The 20,395-nt window shown below is 46.0% G+C and overlaps 1 protein-coding gene across 13 annotated transcripts in view; it reads right to left on the reverse strand.

Moving 5' to 3' along the window:
- Positions 1–20,395, reverse strand: part of syne1 (spectrin repeat containing nuclear envelope protein 1) — a 440,240-nt gene that overhangs the window by 172,304 nt on the left and 247,541 nt on the right. For 12 of the 13 annotated variants that reach the window (XM_033026154.1, XM_033026164.1, XM_033026166.1 and 9 more), the window contains 10 exons: positions 19,682–20,019; positions 18,386–18,530; positions 17,326–17,544; positions 15,283–15,545; positions 13,980–14,145; positions 11,330–11,485; positions 9,299–9,451; positions 7,920–8,102; positions 6,397–6,534; positions 2,228–2,413 (listed from right to left, as the gene is read on the reverse strand). In XM_033026154.1, the coding sequence (XP_032882045.1) occupies positions 2,228–2,413; positions 6,397–6,534; positions 7,920–8,102; positions 9,299–9,451; positions 11,330–11,485; positions 13,980–14,145; positions 15,283–15,545; positions 17,326–17,544; positions 18,386–18,530; positions 19,682–20,019 (1,947 nt within the window). The remainder of the gene's footprint in view (positions 1–2,227; positions 2,414–6,396; positions 6,535–7,919; positions 8,103–9,298; positions 9,452–11,329; positions 11,486–13,979; positions 14,146–15,282; positions 15,546–17,325; positions 17,545–18,385; positions 18,531–19,681; positions 20,020–20,395) is intronic. The other variant, XM_033026152.1, reaches the window with a different exon arrangement.

Here is a 20,395-nt window from a genome sequence, read left to right on the forward strand (position 1 = left end):
ATAATTCAACAAATCGATAATTAACCAGGAAAGCAAATGAATAATATTGTTTCAGGTATTTATCACTCAAGTCAGTCACTCAATTCTCCTTCGGCCCAAAAAACTCAGAATGATCAGCAACAGCAGATGCTTGAGATCTGATTAAGATGTTTCCCAACCTTCCTTCCTCCCCTTCACAGAGTCAAAGAGCACAGAAACAGGCCCTTCGGCCCAGCTTGCTCACTCCGACCAACATGACCCATCTATAAATACATCATTACATCAATCCAGATTGTGATCTTGTATCTCCATTGTGGATTTTTTAAAATTTTGCTGGTATTACTTTGTAAGACAAACCTGAAACTGAACAATGAACATTGTAAGGTAATACCTCACAATAGACATGTAGTCATAAGGTAATATCTTACAATAGTCATAACCTTAAAGAAGTTAATCCACTTCACTAAAGAGATTATTACCACTACTGAAAGAGACCCTATGATGACTGCCAGGGAATAAATATGAACCCTCTGCTGGATTTTGGATTTCCAAAGTGCTGCATATTAGCAGACAGAGCTCAATTTGTGGATAGTCATTGGAAAAGTAGACACCAGTCTTTAAAATGGATCTCCAGCTTAAATTTCAGTGATGGAAATCCGCCATACTGTTCTCAATGAAGTCTAATGTTTCCCCGCTGACAAATAAAGTCATTGTGCAACACAAAATGCAATGAAATACAAAGAAACGTATCTCCCATTCAAAATCTTTGTAAACCAAGAATAATAATCACACCCCTCGATCTCCAAGTAATTCAGGATAAAGAAAGGCAGACATTACACATTTTTTCTCAGTGCAGCAGGCAGTTTCATAATATTCACAAAGGTGATTTATTTTCCCATTGACAGATTGCCAAAAACATGAAACGTTTCAGAATATAATTTCACTTGTATATAAAAAAACAACTAAAATAAAACTGTTCTTGGGTTTCTTACTGGATTAGGGACGATCATATTTATGCACTCCTCACTTCCCTGTTTTTGACCACACAAGTGTAAACAATCTTTCCTCCTCTTCTTTCTTGATAATTTTCATAATCTCTATTAAGCCATATCTCAGTCTCTTCTCTTCATAGGCCATAGGAGCAGAATTAGGCCATTCAATCCTTTAAAGCCTACTCCCCCTTTCCCACTCAACCCTCCCCTGCCTTCTCCCCACAACCTGACATCCGTACTAATCAAGAATCTGTCAATTTCGGCCTTTAAAATATCCATTTACTTCGCCTCCACGACCTTCTGTTGCAATGAATTCCACAGATTCAACACCCTTCGAATAAATAAATTCCTCCTTTTAAAAACCATATAACAATTACAGCACGGAAACAGATCTCGGCCCTTCTTTTAATCATCCTTTTATTCTGAGGCTATGGCCTCTGGTCTCAGATTCTCCCACTCTAGCGCTTCTGATAATCCGCACACTTGCTCAGTCCCTTACACCAAACCACTTCAAATTGCACACAGAGCCGCTGTCACATTTTACTTTATTGTACCATGGTTTTTGACGAGTTATGTACAGAGGAAAGTCCTGCAATGGGCAGTACGTAATGTGGTTTTGGAGAAAATACGGATGAGGGGCTATCACACTGGCTGCCCATCACACTCCCCACATACATTATCTCCTCTCTGTGAAAGGATGCTGAATAGAGGCCAAGGCCCTAGAGGTCAGGTTTTCATTAGCATGCTCCGTTTGGTCGGATGAGAACTTTAACTGGAAAAAGACTCGGGGGTGGGGGGGAGGGGTTTCCCAAAAAGGCAGTCACCAATGGATCCAACAAGTAACTCAGAGGAAAGTTCTTTATTCAAAAAGCATTGAGAATGTAGTAACAAGTACCAAAAGTAGCGGTTGAATCAAACAACATAATTGTATTCGGGAAGAAGCTGCTAAGTACGTGAGGAACTGTGTAGACGACTGTGTGAACTGTGTAGGGAGAAGCAGTAAGATGAAGTAGAATGAGTTAAGGCTCATGGAGCATCTAAACTCTGATTGACCAAAGAAGATTATACCTTTCAGTCATAAATTCACTATGGTGTGCCACAATAATAAAACTAGATTTTTTCCCTGGTAGGAACCTAATTTAACATCCTTTCATGAATGTGCGAATCTCAACTCTTCCTTTGGTGTTAATCTGTCACAACCTTGTTGCAGCAGCATTCACTCTTATTTCACTAAGTGTGCCAGGTGGCCAGTTTACCTTGGCCGCATCCTGCAGGTTCTGTAGCCGGGTCCGCACCAGCTGCTGGAGGTCGTCGGTCTGTTGGCGGAGATTGCTCACACGCTGGGACATGGCTGCCGTCTGATACACGTCGCTGACGCTGTCTAGCTTCTCGCTCATGGCCTGCAGGTCGCTCTGGATTTCCTCGGATTCACGGAGAGCAGCCTAAAGAAGGAACAAAACACTTGGGCTGATATGTCCTTGGGACATTGTGGTGCATCCTGCAACTAGTTTGTTAGTTCCTAGACACACGATCCCAGGAATGAATGGGGTAACAAATGCTGAACATTTGACGGCACTGGGCCTCTACTCGCTGAAGCTTAAAAGGAGAGGGGACCTCATTGAAACTTACCCCAGTGGAGGCGGTGGAGGCAGGTTCTCTGGATACTTTCAAGAGAGAGCTAGATAGGGCTCCTAAAGATAGCGGAGTCAGGGAATAAGGGGAGAAGGCAGGAACGGGGTACTGATTGGGGATGATCAGCCATGATCGCATTGAATGGTGGTGCTGGCTCGAAGGGCCGAATGGCCTAATCCTGCACCTATTGTCTATTACTACTATATGCATAACTATTATACATGTCTATAGACAATAGACATGTATAGTGAAAGGCATGGATAGAGAGGATGTTTCCACCAGTGGGAGAGTCTAGGACCAGAGGTCACAGCCTCAGAATTAAACAATGTTTCTTTGGGAAGGAGATGAGGAGGAATTTCTTTCATCAGAGGGTGGTGTCAATGGATATTTTTAAAGCCGAGATAGATACAGTCTTGATTAGTATGAGTGTCAAGTGTTTTGGGGACAAGGTAATAGAATGGAGTTAGGAGGAGGGATAGATCAGCCATGATTGAATGGCGGAGTAGACGTGATGGGCCGAATGGCCTAATTCTGCTCCTATCACTTCTGAACTTAGTCTGAGCTTGTGGGGAATACCACGATCAGTAACATCTGGTGACTGAGTTGGATTAGTGATGAGTAGGTTTGTACTTGTGCACTTTGTCCCTGACATCAGAAGATCAGGAGTTCCTTTCAGCTGTTAAATTACAACCTGAAATAATGTGAGTGCACCCATTCTGACTGTGGACAAATCACAGCCTCATGGTGCAATAAGCCATGATGGCCAGATTATTCTTCAGATACAATGATTTGCCTGGACATCCTCTCACCAGAGCTTGTCTCTGTGGTCATCAACTGCTCCCTGAAGACTGAACTTGCTTCTTTTGCAGTGCTTGCAAACATCTTCCAAATGCATGATGTCTTGGAAGAGCTTGGAGGAGTTGCAAATTTCCCTTCAAAGGGATCTCATGCATCAACATTTCTGCCTGAAGAAACAACTGCCTTCAATTGCCACCAAGCCACGGTTGCACTTCCACTCATTTACACTCTTAAATCTCCCTCCAGCTACACTAGTCCCACCTGCCAGCATTTGGTCCATATCCCTCCATATCTGTCCTATCCATGTACCTGTCTAACTGCTTCTTAAATGTTGGGATAGCCTCTGCCTCAACTACCTCCTCTGGCAGATTGTTCCATTCATCCACCACGCTCTGTGTGAAAACGTTACCCCTCAGGTTCCTATTAAATCTTTTCCCCTTCATCTTAAGCCAACTGTATGTTGTCTCGTCCTCGATTAACTTACTCTGGGCAAGAGACTTTGTGCATCTACCCGATCCATTTGTCTCATGATCTTATACACCTCCATGAGATCACCCCTCATTCTCCTGCGCTCCAAGGAATTGAGTCCCAGCCTACTCAACCTCTCCATATAGCTCAGACCCTCTAGTCCTGGCAACATCCTCGTAAAGCTTCTCTGTACCCTTTCCAGCTTGACAACATCTTTCCTATAACACGGTGCCCAGAACTGACCATAATACTCTAAACGTGGCCTTACCAACGTCTTATACAACTGCAACATGAACTCCCAACTTCTATACTCAGGTGTAGGTTGTATGCTAATTGGCTTGGTAAAACTGTAAATTGTCCCTGGTGTGTAGAACAGAACCAGAGTAGGGATGATTGCTGGGTCAACGTGAACTCGGTGGGCCAAATGGCCTGTTTCCACGCTATATCTCTAAAACAAAGACTAAAACTGGAGCTCCATTGATGGAGCTACATTTGAGCAACTCTCTATTCTTTCAGTTATAATTCCTACCTCAATTGGATCAATGGTTTATCCATTTGAAAAGTTGACACATCTAGTCTATGCAGACGTGCCTTAGAGTGATACCAGAGAAGTGGCATTGGACAAGATTATTTGAGGTGTCAATAAGAAGAGCTCCTGCCAATGTCATTGCTTGGTAACCAAAGGATAGAGATAAGATAGAAGAGGAATCTTTATCCCCAGCACATTGAGTTGTTAAGATGTGGATTTCACTGTAATAAAAAAAAATAGGTGGGTGGGTGGATGGATGGATGCAGATTCAAGAGTGATTTTCAAAACGGAACTGGATTGATGTTACAAGAGGAAATCTTTGGAGAAACAGCGGAGGAGTATGAAGAAGTGAACATGTTTCAAACAGTGTCAACAGTTGGTGAAAGTGTTGTTTCATTCTTAAATGTACTGCAGGATATTTGCATATATTTTTAATGACCTAAAATTCTGTGATCAATGGCTTCTCAAGGAAGGATGTCAACCTGGATGGTGCAGGTTTGATTGAATGAAAGGCACAGCAAGGAAACAGACTACAGAGACCACAGTTGATCATTGATCACCCGTTCACACAAGTTCCATGTTATCTCACTTAAACAAGGCTTGGCTTGTGTACACTGAAGTTTAGAAGAGTGGGAGACTTGAATGGAATGTATAATATCCCAAGGGGGGATGGCAGGTTGGATATGTGGGAGGATATTTCTTCTTTTAGGAGTATTTAGGACCAAATATCACTGTCTAAAGTAACGGTCGCCCTTTATGACAGATTAAGTGATGTTGTTTCTCTCTCACGGTGTTGGAGTCTATGGAAATCTCTTATAAGGATGGTGAAAGCAGACTCCCTTAATATGTTTGAAGCAAAGGTCAATAGATACTTGAAAAGCAGAAGAATGAAAGGTTACTGTGGATAGAGTGGAATGTGGAGTTGATGTCATAATCAGATCAGCCGCAGCATTATTAAATGATGGAGCAGGCTCACAAGTCTGAGCACTCTACTTTCCACTAATACTTTGTTGCCCAATGCAACACTGGGGTGGCACGGCGTAGAGTTGCTACCTTACAGTGCCAGAGACTTGGGTTCGATCCTGACAATGGGTGCTGTCTGTACAGAGTTTGCACGAGCTCACTGTGACCTGCATGGGTTTTCTCCGGATGCTCCGGTTTCCCCCCCCCACACTCCAAAGATGTACAAGGTTGTAGGCTAATTGGCTTCGGTAAAATTGTAAAGTGCCCCTAGTATGTGTAGGACAGTGTTAATGGGTGGGCATCGCTGGTGGATGCAGACTCGGTGGGTCGAAGGGCCTGCTTCCCCGCTGTATCTCTAGACTAAACATGGATGTTGTGTAGGAAAGAACTGCAGATGCAGGTTTAAATTGAAGATAGACAAAAAATGCTGGATTAACTCAGCGGGACAGACAGCATCCTCCTTCTCTCCAGAGATGCTGCCTGTCCCGCTGTTACTCCAGCATTTTGTGTCTACAAACATGGATTTTATCAGATGGGGATAGTTGTGCCCTATCCCATACTGCCCCGGCCAGTTATAGAATCATAGTGTGATACAGTGTGGAGACAGGCCCTTCGCCCACTCAGACCAACATGTCCCAGCTACACTAGTCCTATCTGCCCGCGTTTGGTCCATATCCTTCCAAACCGGTCCTGTCCATGTACCTTTCTAACTGTTTCTTAAATGTTGGGATAGTCTCTGCCTCAACTAATTCCTCTGGCAGCTTGTTCCATACACCCACCACCCTCTGTGTGAAAACGTTACTCCTCAGATTCCTGTTAAATCTTTTCCCCTTCACCTTAAACCTATGTCCTCTGGTTCTCGATTCCCCTACTCTGGGCAAGAGACTCTATGCAATCTATTCCTCTCATGATTGGGTGATGGGTCATGATGTTCCAGTTCCTGGTGGAACATCAGAACGCTGCCAGGTTAGCACATGCGTGCTGCCACCTAGCGGTCATAGTGATAAAAGCCCTGGGGAGGCGTGCATGTCTAACCTGGTGGGTCATCAGCTGGTCATTGAGCTGAGCCGCTGAATCCCAGACGATGTCGCTGTGGCTGAGGTTCTTCGCTCTCTCCACCCATTTCAGTACAAACTCCAGCATTTCGTGGAATTCCTCCAACTGGGAAGCGGCCTGTGGAGAGCAATGAGAGAGGAAGATTAGAACAATGTTCTGGAAAAGCCAACACCATTGCCAGAGGCAAAAATGAGCCGGGTTCTGTCAAATGCAAGGTCCAGCTGACAATGGTTCAAATGAAGTTGCAAGAAATGGGATATGGGCCAAACTCAGGCAGGTGGGGCCAAACTCAGGCAGGTGGGGCCAACATAGACGAGGCACCTTGGTCGGCATGGGCAAGTTGGGCCGAAGGGCCTGTTTCCATGCAGTATGACTCTATGAATCTAAGCAACTGCAGATGTCGATTTACAAAAGTAACTCAGCGGGTCAGGCGGCATCTCTGGAAGACATGAACGAGAGATGTTTCAAGTCATGACCCCATCCCAAAACATTGCCTATTCATGTCCTCCAGAGATGCTACTTAATGTTTTGAATGAGTTGGAGGATGGGTGTTGTCAAGGAAATGATATGTGAGTTGTCCTTGACAGAAAGCAATCAGTAACCTGTCAAAAGTCAACATGAGAAAAGTTTAGGCATCTTCTTCCAGTGTCCATGTCCTGGTGGTCACTATCTGCCTGTCTCCTCTCCTCTGCTAAAGGTTCTAACACTAGTCTGGTTTCTTCACCCTGTCACCTCTGAGACCCAGGCACTGAGTGTTGGCATTGTATCTATGAACAGGAGTCACGTCACAGGTAAGCAACATCACCTGCTTCTGCCCCTCCCTCCACTTTAGTCCCACACACCAAAACAACCGCTCTGCTTATGGTGACCCTAGTCCTCATCCCTCCCTGCAATAACACTGCATCCTTCAAACCTCCGGCTCCTTGCAACTAAGTGTTCAGTTACCTTATTATATATAGTTTTTTCACTTCACCATGAAAACCCATATACCATTCTATAAATTTTGGCCATGGTTCTGAATTCCCCCATCAGAAGAAATAGTTTCTCTCTATCCATCCTAGTGATTCTTTTAATCAACACTTTAGATAACATGGAACGGCACAGTGGTGCAGTGGTAGAGTTGCTGCCTTACAACGCCAGAGACCTGGGTTCGATACGGTCTACGGGTGCTACCGATACGGAGTTTGTACGTTCTCCCCGTGACCTACGTGGGTTTTCTCTGGAATCTCCAGTTTCCTCCCACACTCCAAAGATGTATGGGTTTGTAAATTAATTGGCTTGGTATAACGGTAAATTGTGCCTAGTATGTGTAGGATAGCGTTAGTGTGCGGGGATCGCTGGTCGGTGCGGACTCCATGGGCCGAAGGACCTGTTTCTGCGTTGTATCTCTAAACTAAACTAAACTAAATCAAGCACATTGAAGTAGATTGATATAAGATCTGAAACAACACAGTGCTGATAAAAGGCCAAATACTGTTGTATGCAGAGCCGGCGCTGCTTACCTTGTTGAGTTTGGAGGCTCTGTACTCAGTCTCTCGAAAGACCTGCTGATAGAGGCTGGACAGTTTAGTCATGTCATCCATCAGCCGCTTGCTCTGCTGAGGGTTCTGCTCCATGAAATCCTGCATGGTGGCATCCAGTTCCACCAGCTTCACGTTGCAGCTGTCCAGCCTGTCCCAGAGTCTCTGCAGGGATAACAAACCCCATGTAAGTAAGCCATGCCCTGTCCTGGGTGAATATGGAACTTATCAAGTGCACAGCAAACCTATTCCTCAACCTTGTGTGGGAAGGAACTGCAGACTTGCGTTGAGTTACTGGAGCTTCACTCGTTCAGGAGATGCACCTTGCAGACAATGGAAATGGTTTAGGCTGTCGGGTGGATGAGGGGGAAGGTGAGTCGCTCATTATAAGATCCCAGCCTCATTATATGATGTGGAGATGCAGGTAAGTCCAGAAGCCATGTTTGAGTTTAAATACTCCCTTACCCAAAATCGGCAAACATAATATTGTTTCATCAGTTTGAGAGTCCTGGCTGTACATAAATTGCCTTGAGTATGCGCTTACACAATGACATTGTTTGCAGTGCAGGCAATCACTCAACTGAGGATGCTTCTACCATGTCGACGGGGTTCTGCATGAATTTGTTATTTCCTTCTTGTTCTCATCCCATCTTGATGTCAAACTGATAAGAGGTGACGGAGCAAGGGAACACAGGCAGCGGAACTGGGATCACATGTATAAAGCTTCCTTGTGCGGGTAGATGAGAATATCAAGAAAGACTCAAAAAAGCTGGAGTAACTCAGCATCTCTGGAGAAAAGGAATAGGTGACGTTTCGGGTCAAGACCCTTCTTCAGACTTAGTAAAGATGTGGGAGTGGGGCCTGCGAAGCAGAAGTCATTAAAGAGACGCAGGGTGTGTGAGGTATCGTGGACATAGGTCGTGAGGAAGCGGATTGGGGTGGGGGGGGGGATAGGATGGAGTCGAGGTACGTGGAAACGATTTCAGTGGAGCAGGTGCAGTCAGACACAACGGGACTGCCAGGGCAGTTGTGTTTATGGATTTTGGGGAGAAGGTAAATCCAGGCCGTGTGGGATGGGGAATGATAAGGTTGGAGGATGTGGAGGGCAGACAGCTGGAGGTGATAAAATCGTAGATTTCCTGCAAAATGGTGGCCTGGTGCTCATCTTTAGGGTCATGGTCCAAGGGTAAGTAGGAGGAGGTGTCCGAGAGTTGGCGCCTGGCCTCAGCACGGCAGAGGTCAGCTCGCCAGATGAAAATATATCCAGCACAATACGTAGCAATCTGAAGAAACCAAAATTTGCTTTTAGTATCCCTAACATCATAAATGCAATAAAACTAGTCAGTACTTTTCCCCCTCACCTCCTGCTCAATCTTGGCTTGTACGGCATCAACTCCTTTCTCTTTTAGTTTTCTGGAAATGTCGTGCAGTCCATCGGAGATCTGTTGCATCCTGCTGTTAAAGTCCAGGGTCACTGCCTTCATTTGTTCAGCTTCCCCTTCTTTCACGTTCACCTATACAGTGAAAGCACAGTTTAGAGATAGTTTCGAGTCCAGTTTAGAGATACAGCGCGGAAGCAGGTCCTTCAGCCCACTGAGTCCGCGCTGACCAGCAATCTCCCCATACACCAGAACTATCCTACACACATGGGACAATTTACAATCTTTGCACAAAGGGTGGTGGGTTATGGAACGAGCTATCGGAGGAGGTAGTTGAAACAGACACTATCGCGACATTTAAGAAGCATTTAGACAGGTACATGGATAGGACAAGTTTAGAGGGATATCGGCTAAACGCAGGTAGGTGGGATTTGTGCAGATGGGACATGTTGGCCAGTGTGGGCAAGTTGGGCTGGAGGGCCTGTTTCCACGCTGTATGACTCTATGACAAGTCTCTGCCTCCTGTAGAAGTCTGTGGTATTTCTGTGTAGCATCTCTCGGGTCATGCTAGCTGTTCATGCTAGCATCCTGCTGGAGAAACTCAGCGGGTGCGACAGCATTTATGGAGCGAAGGAGGGTTTTGGCCTGAAATGTTGCCTATTTCCTTCGCTCCATAGATGCTGCCGCACCCGCTGAGTTTCTCCAGCATTTTTGTCTACCTTCGATTTTCCAGCATCTGCAGTTCCTTCTTGAACATGCTAGCATCCTTTCGCTTCTGTAGCTCTGTGTATGACTCTATAACTCCATGTAAGCCTGTGCGGCTAACACGAAGAGAGCTCTTTAAAAGCACGTCCCTTCGAGCCACGTGTAAATGCAAAGGAAGTTACTGCCTCAAGTCAGATCCTAACACGTTTAAATCGATAAACAAAATAACAGCTCCTCCTCCACGCAAAAATGTTCCAACTTGGGTCTTATTTTTGGTGGCATTGGGGCAAAATATTGTCCCCAGCTAGCACTTTATGAAATCCAGCTCCTAGACTCAGACTTCAATTAGTGCTGGAGCGGAGAGCATGAATACTTTTGAAAATTAAAGACCACACACGTTTAAATGTTACATTTAGAACGAAAGTAAAGGATGTAAAGGGGATATGCTCTCTGCAAAAAGCAGTGAATCACAATTTATCATTAGCTGTGAACATCGCTGGCAACATCAGCTTTTATCCCCCAAGTTGTTTCAGAAATAAGAATCTGTGATTTACACCCTAAACCATGAGAGTCTGTTAAGGTGGTGAAAGATCTTCCCAAAATCCTGTTAGATCAGGTATCATGAGATTTTGACTTGGCAACAGAAGGGGACTGGTGACTGGGGAAGGGTACCCACGTCAGGAGTTACGGTGAGAAGGCAGGAGAATGGGGTTAGGAGGGAAAGGAAGATCAGGCATGATTGAATGGTGCAGTAGACTTGATGGACTGAATGGCCTAATTCTGCTACTATTACTTATGACCTTATGATGAAGTGTATGGAAACAAGAGGGGTACTTGCAATTGGAGGAGTTGCATGCTGCTATCGAGTGAAAGGTGGAGTCAAGGGCCTCTCGAAGAATTTGTGCTGAGTTCCTGCAGTACACTGTGTAGGTGGTGCACATTGTAGACGGAGTGTGTGAGTGGTTTAGTTTAGTTTAGAATCAGGCCCTTCAGCGCACCGAGTCTGCGCCGACCAGCGATTCCCGCACACGAGCACTACCCAACACACACGAGGGACAATTTACAATTTTACCAAAGCCAATTAACCTACAAACCTGTACGTCTTTGGAGTGTGGGAGGAACCCGGAGCTCCCGGAGAAAACCCACGCAGGTCGCGGGCAGAACGTACAAACTCCCTACCGAAAGCTCCCATGGTCAGGACCGAACCCGGTACTTTGCCGATGTAAGATAACAACACCAACGCTGTGCCACCACGCCGCCCCTTGTTGATGAGTAGGATGTTGCCAAAGGACTCTGAGCCAAACTTACCTGTTCCTCAATGGCTCCAATGGCTAGCCTGACCTCAGCCAGTTGCTCTGACAGCTCAGAGGGCAGGATGGTGTATAATTCCAGGTACTTATCCCGCTGTCTGTCTCCCAGACGTTCCACTGTCTGATGTCGAGTAGCTACCTCCCCGTGCAGTTCCTAAATACAAGACAGCGTGTTACGGCAAGAAAATGGTATCACAGATCCGTAAGATTAAAAAGTGGATCATCGGACCTGCTACAGAAATTACGCATGATCTCTACTGGTGGGCAAGCTTAGACTCTGTTTGGTGCCACCGAGGCAATACTAAGAGGATACATTTACATGCTTGCTGCATTCAATCCAGATCCAACAATGTCTCCATGATGAATTTCTCGACCTGGTTTTCAAATATCGCTACTACTGCTCCTCTCTCTCTCTCTCAATCACTGCAGTCCTACTCACCACATTCTCTCTCACTGCAGCTTCCTAAAGCCCCACACACCATGCTTTATATCATCGCAACATCCGTCAGTACAGCACATCGTGCCATCTATCACTGCAACTCTCTGCCGTTTAGTTTCGTTTCGAGATACAGCGCTGAAATAGGCCTTTCCCACCCACCGGAGAAAGCCCGCGGGGTCACGGGAAGAAAGTACGAATTCTGTATGGACAACACCCGTAGTCAGGATGGAACCGTATCTCTGGCGTTGTGAGGCAGCTACTCTACTGCTGCACCACTGTGCCGGCCGCCACTTGGAACTTCTTTACCTCTAACCCTCCAACTTTCCACCTCCCTCTTTTCTTTTAAGGTTTTACTTAAAACCAACTTGCTCATATTTCGCTTGTGCAGCTTACAACCCAGCAGTATGAACATTTATTTCTCTAACTTCGTAACCCTTGCATTCCCCCTCTCTCCGTCCCTTCCCCAACCTATCCTTGTTGTCGTCCTGCTTAGTTTACTGTTGCACTCGTTATCACCTTCTCCAAAGCCAACAATGGACCATTGTGGGCTCCACGTTTCCTTGATCATCGTTGCAGGCTTTCATTTATCCTTTTGCATACCTTTCGTTCATTTGTTCTGTGTACCTCTTCATATCTCTAGTTTCCCTCCACCCTGACTGAATAATAATAATAATGGATGGGATTTATATAGCGCCTTTCTAATACTCAAGGCGCTTTACATCGCATTATTCATTCACTCCTCAGTCACACTCGGTGGTGGTAAGCTACTTCTGTAGCCACAGCTGCCCTGGGGCAGACTGACGGAAGCGTGGCTGCCAATCTGCGCCTACGGCCCCTCCGACCACCACCAATCACTCACACACATTCACACACAGGCAAAGGTGGGTGAAGTGTCTTGCCCAAGGACACAACGACAGTATGCACTCCAAGCGGGATTCGAACCGGCTACCTTCCGGTCGCCAGCCGAACACTTAGCCCATTGTGCCATCTGTCGTCCCGACTGAAGAAGGGTCACGACCCGAAACATCACCTATTCCTCTTGTGCAGAGATACAACCTGATCTGCTGTTACTCCAGCTTAGAAACATAGAAAATAGGTGCAGGAGGAGACCATTCGGCCCTTCGAGCCAGCACCGCCATTCATTGTTATCATGGCTGATCGTCCCCAATCAATAACCCGTGCCTGCCTTCTCCCCATATCCCTTGATTCCACTAATACCTAGAGCTATCTAACTCTCTCTTAAATCCATCCAGTGATTTGGCCTCCACTGCCCTCTGGCATGAATTCTACAAATTCACGACTCTCTGGATGAAAAAGTATTTTCTCACCTCAGTCTTAAATGACCTCCCCTTTATTCTTAGGCGGTGGCCCCTGGTTCTGGACTCGCCCAACATTGGGAACATTTTTCCTGCATCTAGCTTGTCCAGTCCTTTTATAATTGTATATGTTTCTATACGATCCCCCTCATCCTTCTAAACTCCAGTGAATACAAGCCTAGTCTTTTCAATCTTTCCTCATATGACAGTCCCGCAATCCCAGGGATCGATCTCGTGAACCTACGCTGCACTCCCTCAATCACTAGGATGTCCTTCCTCAAATTAGGAGACCAAAACTGTACGCAATACTCCAGATGTGGTCTCACCAGAGCCCTATACAACTGCAGAAGAACCTCGCTACTATACTCATTTCCTTGTTGTGTTTATCTTCTTGTTTAAACAAGTTGAGTCCCAATAGCTTCAAATTATGTTTAGTTTAGTGATACAGCGTGAAAACAGGCCCTTCGGCCCACCGGGTCCATGCCGACCAGCAATCCCTGCACACTAACACTATCCTTCACACATTAGGAACTATTTATTTTACATTTACCAAGCCAAGTAACCTACAAACCTGTACGTCTTTGGAGTGTGGGAAGAAACCAAAGATCTTGGAGAAAACCCACGCAGGTCACGGGGAGAACATACAAACTCCGTACAGACAGCACCCGTAGTCGGTCTCATAGATTTTGTGAATCCACAGGACATCCTTGCAAGGAGCAACCTGTACCTCATCAGGTTTTTCAATGGTAGGCTCTGTATTTTACCGAATGTGTATGAGGGGTTTAGAGTTTGATCTAGATAAACTGGGGCCTAGGAGCATGCTGAGGATTTGTATATGAATGTTCTCCTTTCCCTTTCAATAGCCAGCACCCATCTGTCACTGTGGGATATACCTTCAGCTCCTGGAGCTCTGTAACTGCATCAGTGGTTGGGTTTTGCAGATACTCCTTTGTCTCCCGCAGCCACTGCTTGATGGCGTTTAATTCGCTCTCCACCTCCTCCCGCTCCTTCAGTTCCTGCTGGACCATTTTCTTGCTCGTCCTTATCTTTTGTCGGACGCTTTAATTGAAAGCAGAAACTTAAGTCAATATCCGCCTCTGCCACAGAGCGAGGAAATCGGCCCCTTGGAACAAGCCATTTACTTGTTGAGTTTCATTGTTTGTAACTCGTTTTCACGCAGCCCACAAGGACCAATGGCCTGTTTCCTTTACCATCGTTACTCTTTTGCATATCCTTCATTCATTTTTTCTGTATCTCTCTATATCACCGTCAATATCTCTCGTTTCCCTTTCCCCTGACTCTCAATCTGAAGACGAGTCGCAACCCAAAACTTCACCGATACAATTTCTGCAGAGATGCTGTCTGACCTACTGTGTAAAGGGCCTGACCCACTTTCCCGAGTTATTCACGAATTCTCCCGAGTTTTCCCCTTGATTCAAACTCGCAGAATGTTCGTAACAAGTCCGTAGGAGGCTGTTGGACATATTATGTGCGTTTAAGGCTAGATGCTGAGTGAAGACACATAACTCATGGCTATTTTTTTTACTCGTGGACATTTTTTAACAGGCTGGAAAAAACGTCCCAACTTACCTGATGCCCTGAGTACCTACAGCTGGCATAACGAGCTGCTACGATATATCTACAGCTTCCTGCGGCCTCATTACGAACATTCTGCGAGTTTGAATCAAGGGGAAAACTCTTCATTTACTAAGTATGTTGGCTTTCGCGTTCAATGTTTGGCATGTTCAAATAAAACCTCTGGTGTGGATGCTCACTAATTGAAAGCGCCTTTACCATGCCAGGAGAGGCCAATGTCGTCACATTGGTCATGTGTCTTCACTCAGCATCTAGCCTTAAACGCACATAATATGTCCAGCAGATCAGTCTGAAGAAGGGCCTCGACCCGAAACATCGCCCATTCCTTCTCTCTAGAGATGCTGCCTCACCCGCTGAGATCATTCAGCATTTTGTGTCTACCTTATATCAAGTGGACGTGCATATGGAATGTGTCAGGAAAATTACCAGTGAAACAATGCTTCTAGTAGTCATGGAATCAGTGACAAGACAACGCAGGCTGAGGAGGGACAACTACTGCCGTACCAGCATGCCGCCTCTCTACTGGTGAGATATTCCTTTATCCACCCACACGCTGCGTTTCTAAGAGGTAGACACCGGACTCCCGTTGAACCCACTTACTTGTCATATCTGTCCTGCATGGCTTTGATCTCGTGCATGACGGGGAGATCCTCCACCGTGGTTGAAGGCATGGCCACGTCTCGCAGCATGTTCAGTGCCTGCTGTCGGAGCACGGTCAGAGTGGACTGCTCCCGCTCCACTTCCTGCGCAAAGGCGTCGTGGTACTCGAGGAGCTCGAGCAGCTCGGTCTTCCGTGCCTTCTCCACGGAGCTGTCGGGGAGTCGATCCTGCAGCTGGTCCACCACCACTGTGGTTGTCTCGATCTGGGGACCGAGGTTAAGACAAAGGAATGGGCAGAGTAAGCACCAGAGTAACACAAGCTCCCCTTGGCGAGTGAAAATAATCAGGCGCGCATCACTCCAGTTCGCCTCGTCCCGCCCCACTTCCGTCCCGCATACTCAAAATGAGAGGCAGCACCTCAAAGCTATTTTAATGTTCAGTTAGATCATGGGTTCTCTATAACTTAGCTCCATCTACTAGGCTTTGAGCTGTAACCCATAAGGTCAAGGCAACAATGCCGGGTAATGGGATAATCAAATCTTGTCACGTTTAGAGATACAGTGCGGAAACAGGCCCTGCAGCCCACCAAATCCGCAGCGACCAGCGATCACCCCATACACTAGCACTATCCTGCACACTATGGACAATTTACAATTGTTACCGAAACCTACAAACATGTACTTCTTTGGAATATTGGAGGAAGCCAGAGCTCTCGGAGAAAACCCAGGCGGTCATAGGGAGAATGTACAAACTCCGTATAGACAGTGTCCGTAAGGCAGGATCGAACCCGGGCCCCTGGCGCTGAAAGGCAACAATTCTACCACTGCGCTACCATTGATCTTTGATCAGAGAATTGGGTCTTGGCTGATGCAAAACACAAAGTATAGGGTCACAAAGGGAACAAACACAGTGCTAAAATAAGGACTGCATTTGAAGAGCCAGCAATAAGGTGGTGGGAAGGAAAAGGAAAAAACTGTGACAGGATGGAGATCCCTTTGACCAATCTTCCAACCTGAACTCTCCCTTTCAGACAGGCAGTGACTAGTGGGGTATCGCAAGGCTCGGTGCTGGGACTGCAGCTATTTACAATATACATCAATGATTTAGATGAAGGGATTCAAAGTAATATTAGCAAATTTGCAGATGACACAGAGCTGGGTGACAGTGTGAACTGTGAGGAGGATGCTATGAGGATGCAGGGTGACTAGGACTGGTTGGGTGAGTGGGCAGATGCATGGCAGATGCATTTTAATGTGGATAAATGTGAGATTATCCACTTTGGTAGCAAAAACAGGAAGGCAGATTATTATCTAAATAGTGTCAAGTTGGGAAAAGGAAAAGGACAATGGTATCAGGGGTTGTTCATCAGTCAATGAAAGTAAGCATGCAGGTACAGCAGTGAAGAAAGCGAATGGCATGTTGGCCTTGGTACCAAGAGGAGTTGAGTATAGGAGCAAGGAGTTGTATAGGGCCCTAGTGAGACCACACCTGGAGTATTGTGTGCAGTTTTGGTCCCCTAATTTGAGGGAGGACATTCTTGCTATTGAGGGAGTTCAGCGTAGGTTTACAAGGTTAATTCCCGAGATGGCGGGACTGTCATATCCTGAGAGAATGGAGCGGCTGGGCTTGTATACTCTGGAATTTAGAAAGATGAGAGGGGATCTTATTGAAACATATAAGATTATTAAGGGTTTGGACACGCTAGAGGCCAGAAACATGTTCCCGATGTTGTGGGAGTCCAGTCTCAGTCTTCCACCTTTGTTCTACTTTAGAGATGTCCTTCATTCTGGTTAGGTTAGGTTAGGTTAGGTTAGGTTAGGTTAGGTTAGGTTAGGTTAGGTTAGGTTAGGTTAGGTTTCATTTAGTTTGGTTTGCTTTGGTTTGGTTTATTGTCACAAGTACCAAGGTACAGTGAAATGCTTCTTGTTGCGTGCTATCTGGTCAGTGGAAAGACTATGTGTGACTACAATCAAGCTGTGCTCAGTGTACAGATACGGGATGAAGGAATTAACGTTTGGCGCACGATAAAGTTCTAGTCCGTACCTTGTCCGTGAGGTTCTTCCATCCGCGTGCAGCTTCTTCCAGCATCTTTTCCTGCTCCCGGGCTACACTGCGTAGCCGGGTCCAGCGCTGCCATACAGTGGTCATCGACCTACTGATGGTGGCCTTGCTGGCATCATTGCCCAAGCTCTCCAGCTGCGAGGCTTGCTCCTCCAGGGTAGTGATCTTCTCCTGGAAGGAATTCACCACCGATAGCAACGACTAGGAGTGAGAGAAATATCAATGGAACACGTGTATTAAACCACATTGGCAGCTTTATATTTAAAAAAACATGTCTTGCAGAAAGGAAGAAAAAGGTAAAAGGGAAATGAAAGGAAGAGAGAGCACAAAATGAGAGGAGAAAGAGAGAGGGAGAGGGAGAGGGAGCAGAGCAAAGGTTTGACTCAGTGGGTCAGGCAGCATCTCTGGAGCACATGCAAAGGTGACATTTTGGGTCAGAGTCTGAAGAAAGGTCCCAACCCAAAACGTTGCCTATCCATGCTCTCCAGAGATGTTTCCTGACCCGCTGAGTTACTCCAGCATGTTGTGTTCTCTGAAAGATTCCAGCTTCTGAAGTTCCCTATGCCGACCGACCACAGGTAGCTCCTTGTGGTGAGCTAGTGATTGCTGTCAGCGAGTTATTGCTAGAGAGTATTGAGAGCCAGATACTAGAAACATAGAAACATAGAAACAGAAAATAAGTGCAGGAGGAGGCCATTTGGCCCCTTCGAGCCTGCACCACCATTCATTGTGATCACGGCTGATCATCCACATTCAGTACCCCGTGCCTGCCTTCTCCCCATATCCCATGATTCTGCTAGCCCCTAGAGCTCAATCTCTTTTAAATTCATCCAGTGAATTGGCCTCTACTGCATTCTGTGGCAGGGAATTCCACAAATTCATAACTGGGTGAAAAAGTTTTTTTCTCATCTCAGTTTTAAATGGCCTCCCCTTCATTCTTAGACTGTAGCCCTAGTTCTGGACTCCCCCAATATTGGGAACTTTTTTCCTGCATCTAGCTTGTCCAGTCCTTTTATAATTGTATATGTTTCTGTGGTGCTACCTTATGCTGAGTCAGCTTCTCTTCACTTTCATGGCTAGTTGCTGCTTTGGCAGTGGAGAATTCCGACAAGGTCCTTTCTGCCTGGTTCATGAGAGCAATTAACTGCTGCCGGGCCTCCTGGTAGTCTTGCCACTGTGCGACACATCTAGGAGGAATGGTGTAGAACCACACTCAGTCAGCTCTCGGTTCAATGAAAGCTAAACAGAAAACAGTATATCCCAATCCCAAATACTCATCAGTCAACCCCGGGTCATGCAGACCACCCCTGACAGATCATTGCAAAATTATCTTGAATGCCCCCAGGGCTTAGGGCATTGGAAGTACAACATTCAACGTCCAAATCTCAATATCCCAAACCATGTTCCAATACTTTTAAATCATAAACTATTGACATAACATTGCATAATATGCCTTCCCTTGGGATCAAGTTTCGATGTTTGCAATGGAATTAAATTCACTTCACTGGCAAAGACCATTTATCTCAATGATCCATGTTTTGTTGATGTGCCAAATGACCATCTTAGTTCATCTAACCCTATCCTTTCTCTCTCAATCACCAATACATAGCTGCTTCTTAAATATGCACAAGCCCTCAATGTTCCACATTCTCTGGGTAAGAGGTTTCTCCTGGATTTCCTGCAGGACCCCTCTCACCCTAACCATGGACTATTTGCCCTCCTCCCATCAGCGAGGCGGTACAGGAGCCTCAGGTCTCGCACAAGCAGGCTGAGGAACAGCTTTTTCAATAACACCATTACACTGCTGAACTCACAGTCCCGACGCTAGCTATCTTCTATACTCTCCCATTTGTATACATTTATTTGCCTATGTACCAGTTTAATTCATCCACAGTGCACACATTGTTTAACCAGTATTTTTATTTCTACTATCTTGCACTCTGACCAGACGCTAAACTGCATTTTGTTGTACCTGTACTCGTATTTGTGCAATGACAATAAAGTTGAATTGAATTGAATTGAATTGAATTTACAAGTGCCTATATTTTACTTTCTTCCCCTAATGTTACCTCCCCATTATCCGGAAACATCTTGCTTACATCCACCCTTGCATAACTTTGAAGACCTCTGCCAGGATCAGTCCTCTTTTTCCTTCCACATAGTTACCCCACCTTTCAATTGTGGTGTTCCACACTGCATCAAAATTGCATCGATCCCCATTGCATCATTAATTTGATTGCAACCCCACCGCATGAATTGCATCACCTATTCCCCAATGCATCAACTGCGCAGCCCAATGGCCTTGTACCTGCCTGCAGTGGAACAGGTGAGACGTTACCTTTGCAAGATGTCCCGCTGCCCCTGAGCTTCCAGCTCGGTGTCACCTTTCCTTTGCTGCAACGATGCCAAGCTTTGCTCCACCTGCTCTCTTCCTGCCGGGTTGATCGACGGCAGTAGGTCCGGTACCAGGCGCTCCAGCAGCCCCATTTGGCTTGCGAACGTGGATTCTGTAGCAAAGAATTCCGTGTGTCTGCTCAAGGTCTCCTCTGATGCCTCCACATCCAAGCCCTCAGTCGCTTGCTGTAAGAGGGCGTTGGCATCCTCTAACCAGTCACCAGCAGACTGAACTGCCCATTGGTACTGCAGAATCATGCTTTGTACCTTGTCGAGGGACTGCTGGGAAAGAAGAGGATGGAGAGAGGAAATGATCACAATCAACAAGGAACTGCAGATACTGGTTCACACAATAGGACACAAACAACAGTGGTGGATGCCCACAACGTCGCTTAGCCAGGCCGACACTGCAACGTCGCCATGACAACGGCCATTTATGGACAGCTGCACTCGAAACAATTTGGACTTTGAAAATTGCGCCAGAATCTGGCGACTCTGGTATATTGTCTCAGTGGACTAGTGCTTGAGTAACTCAGCGGGTGGGGCAGCATCTCTGTCGAACATGGAAAAAATGATGGTTCAGGTCAGGGCTCTTCTTCCGACTGATCAGGCTATTATCATCATCACTCCGATTGAACCAGTTGTCGGAAACAAGGAG

This window comes from Amblyraja radiata, chromosome 8 (assembly GCF_010909765.2).
Source record: "Amblyraja radiata isolate CabotCenter1 chromosome 8, sAmbRad1.1.pri, whole genome shotgun sequence".
NCBI lineage: Eukaryota > Metazoa > Chordata > Chondrichthyes > Rajiformes > Rajidae > Amblyraja > Amblyraja radiata.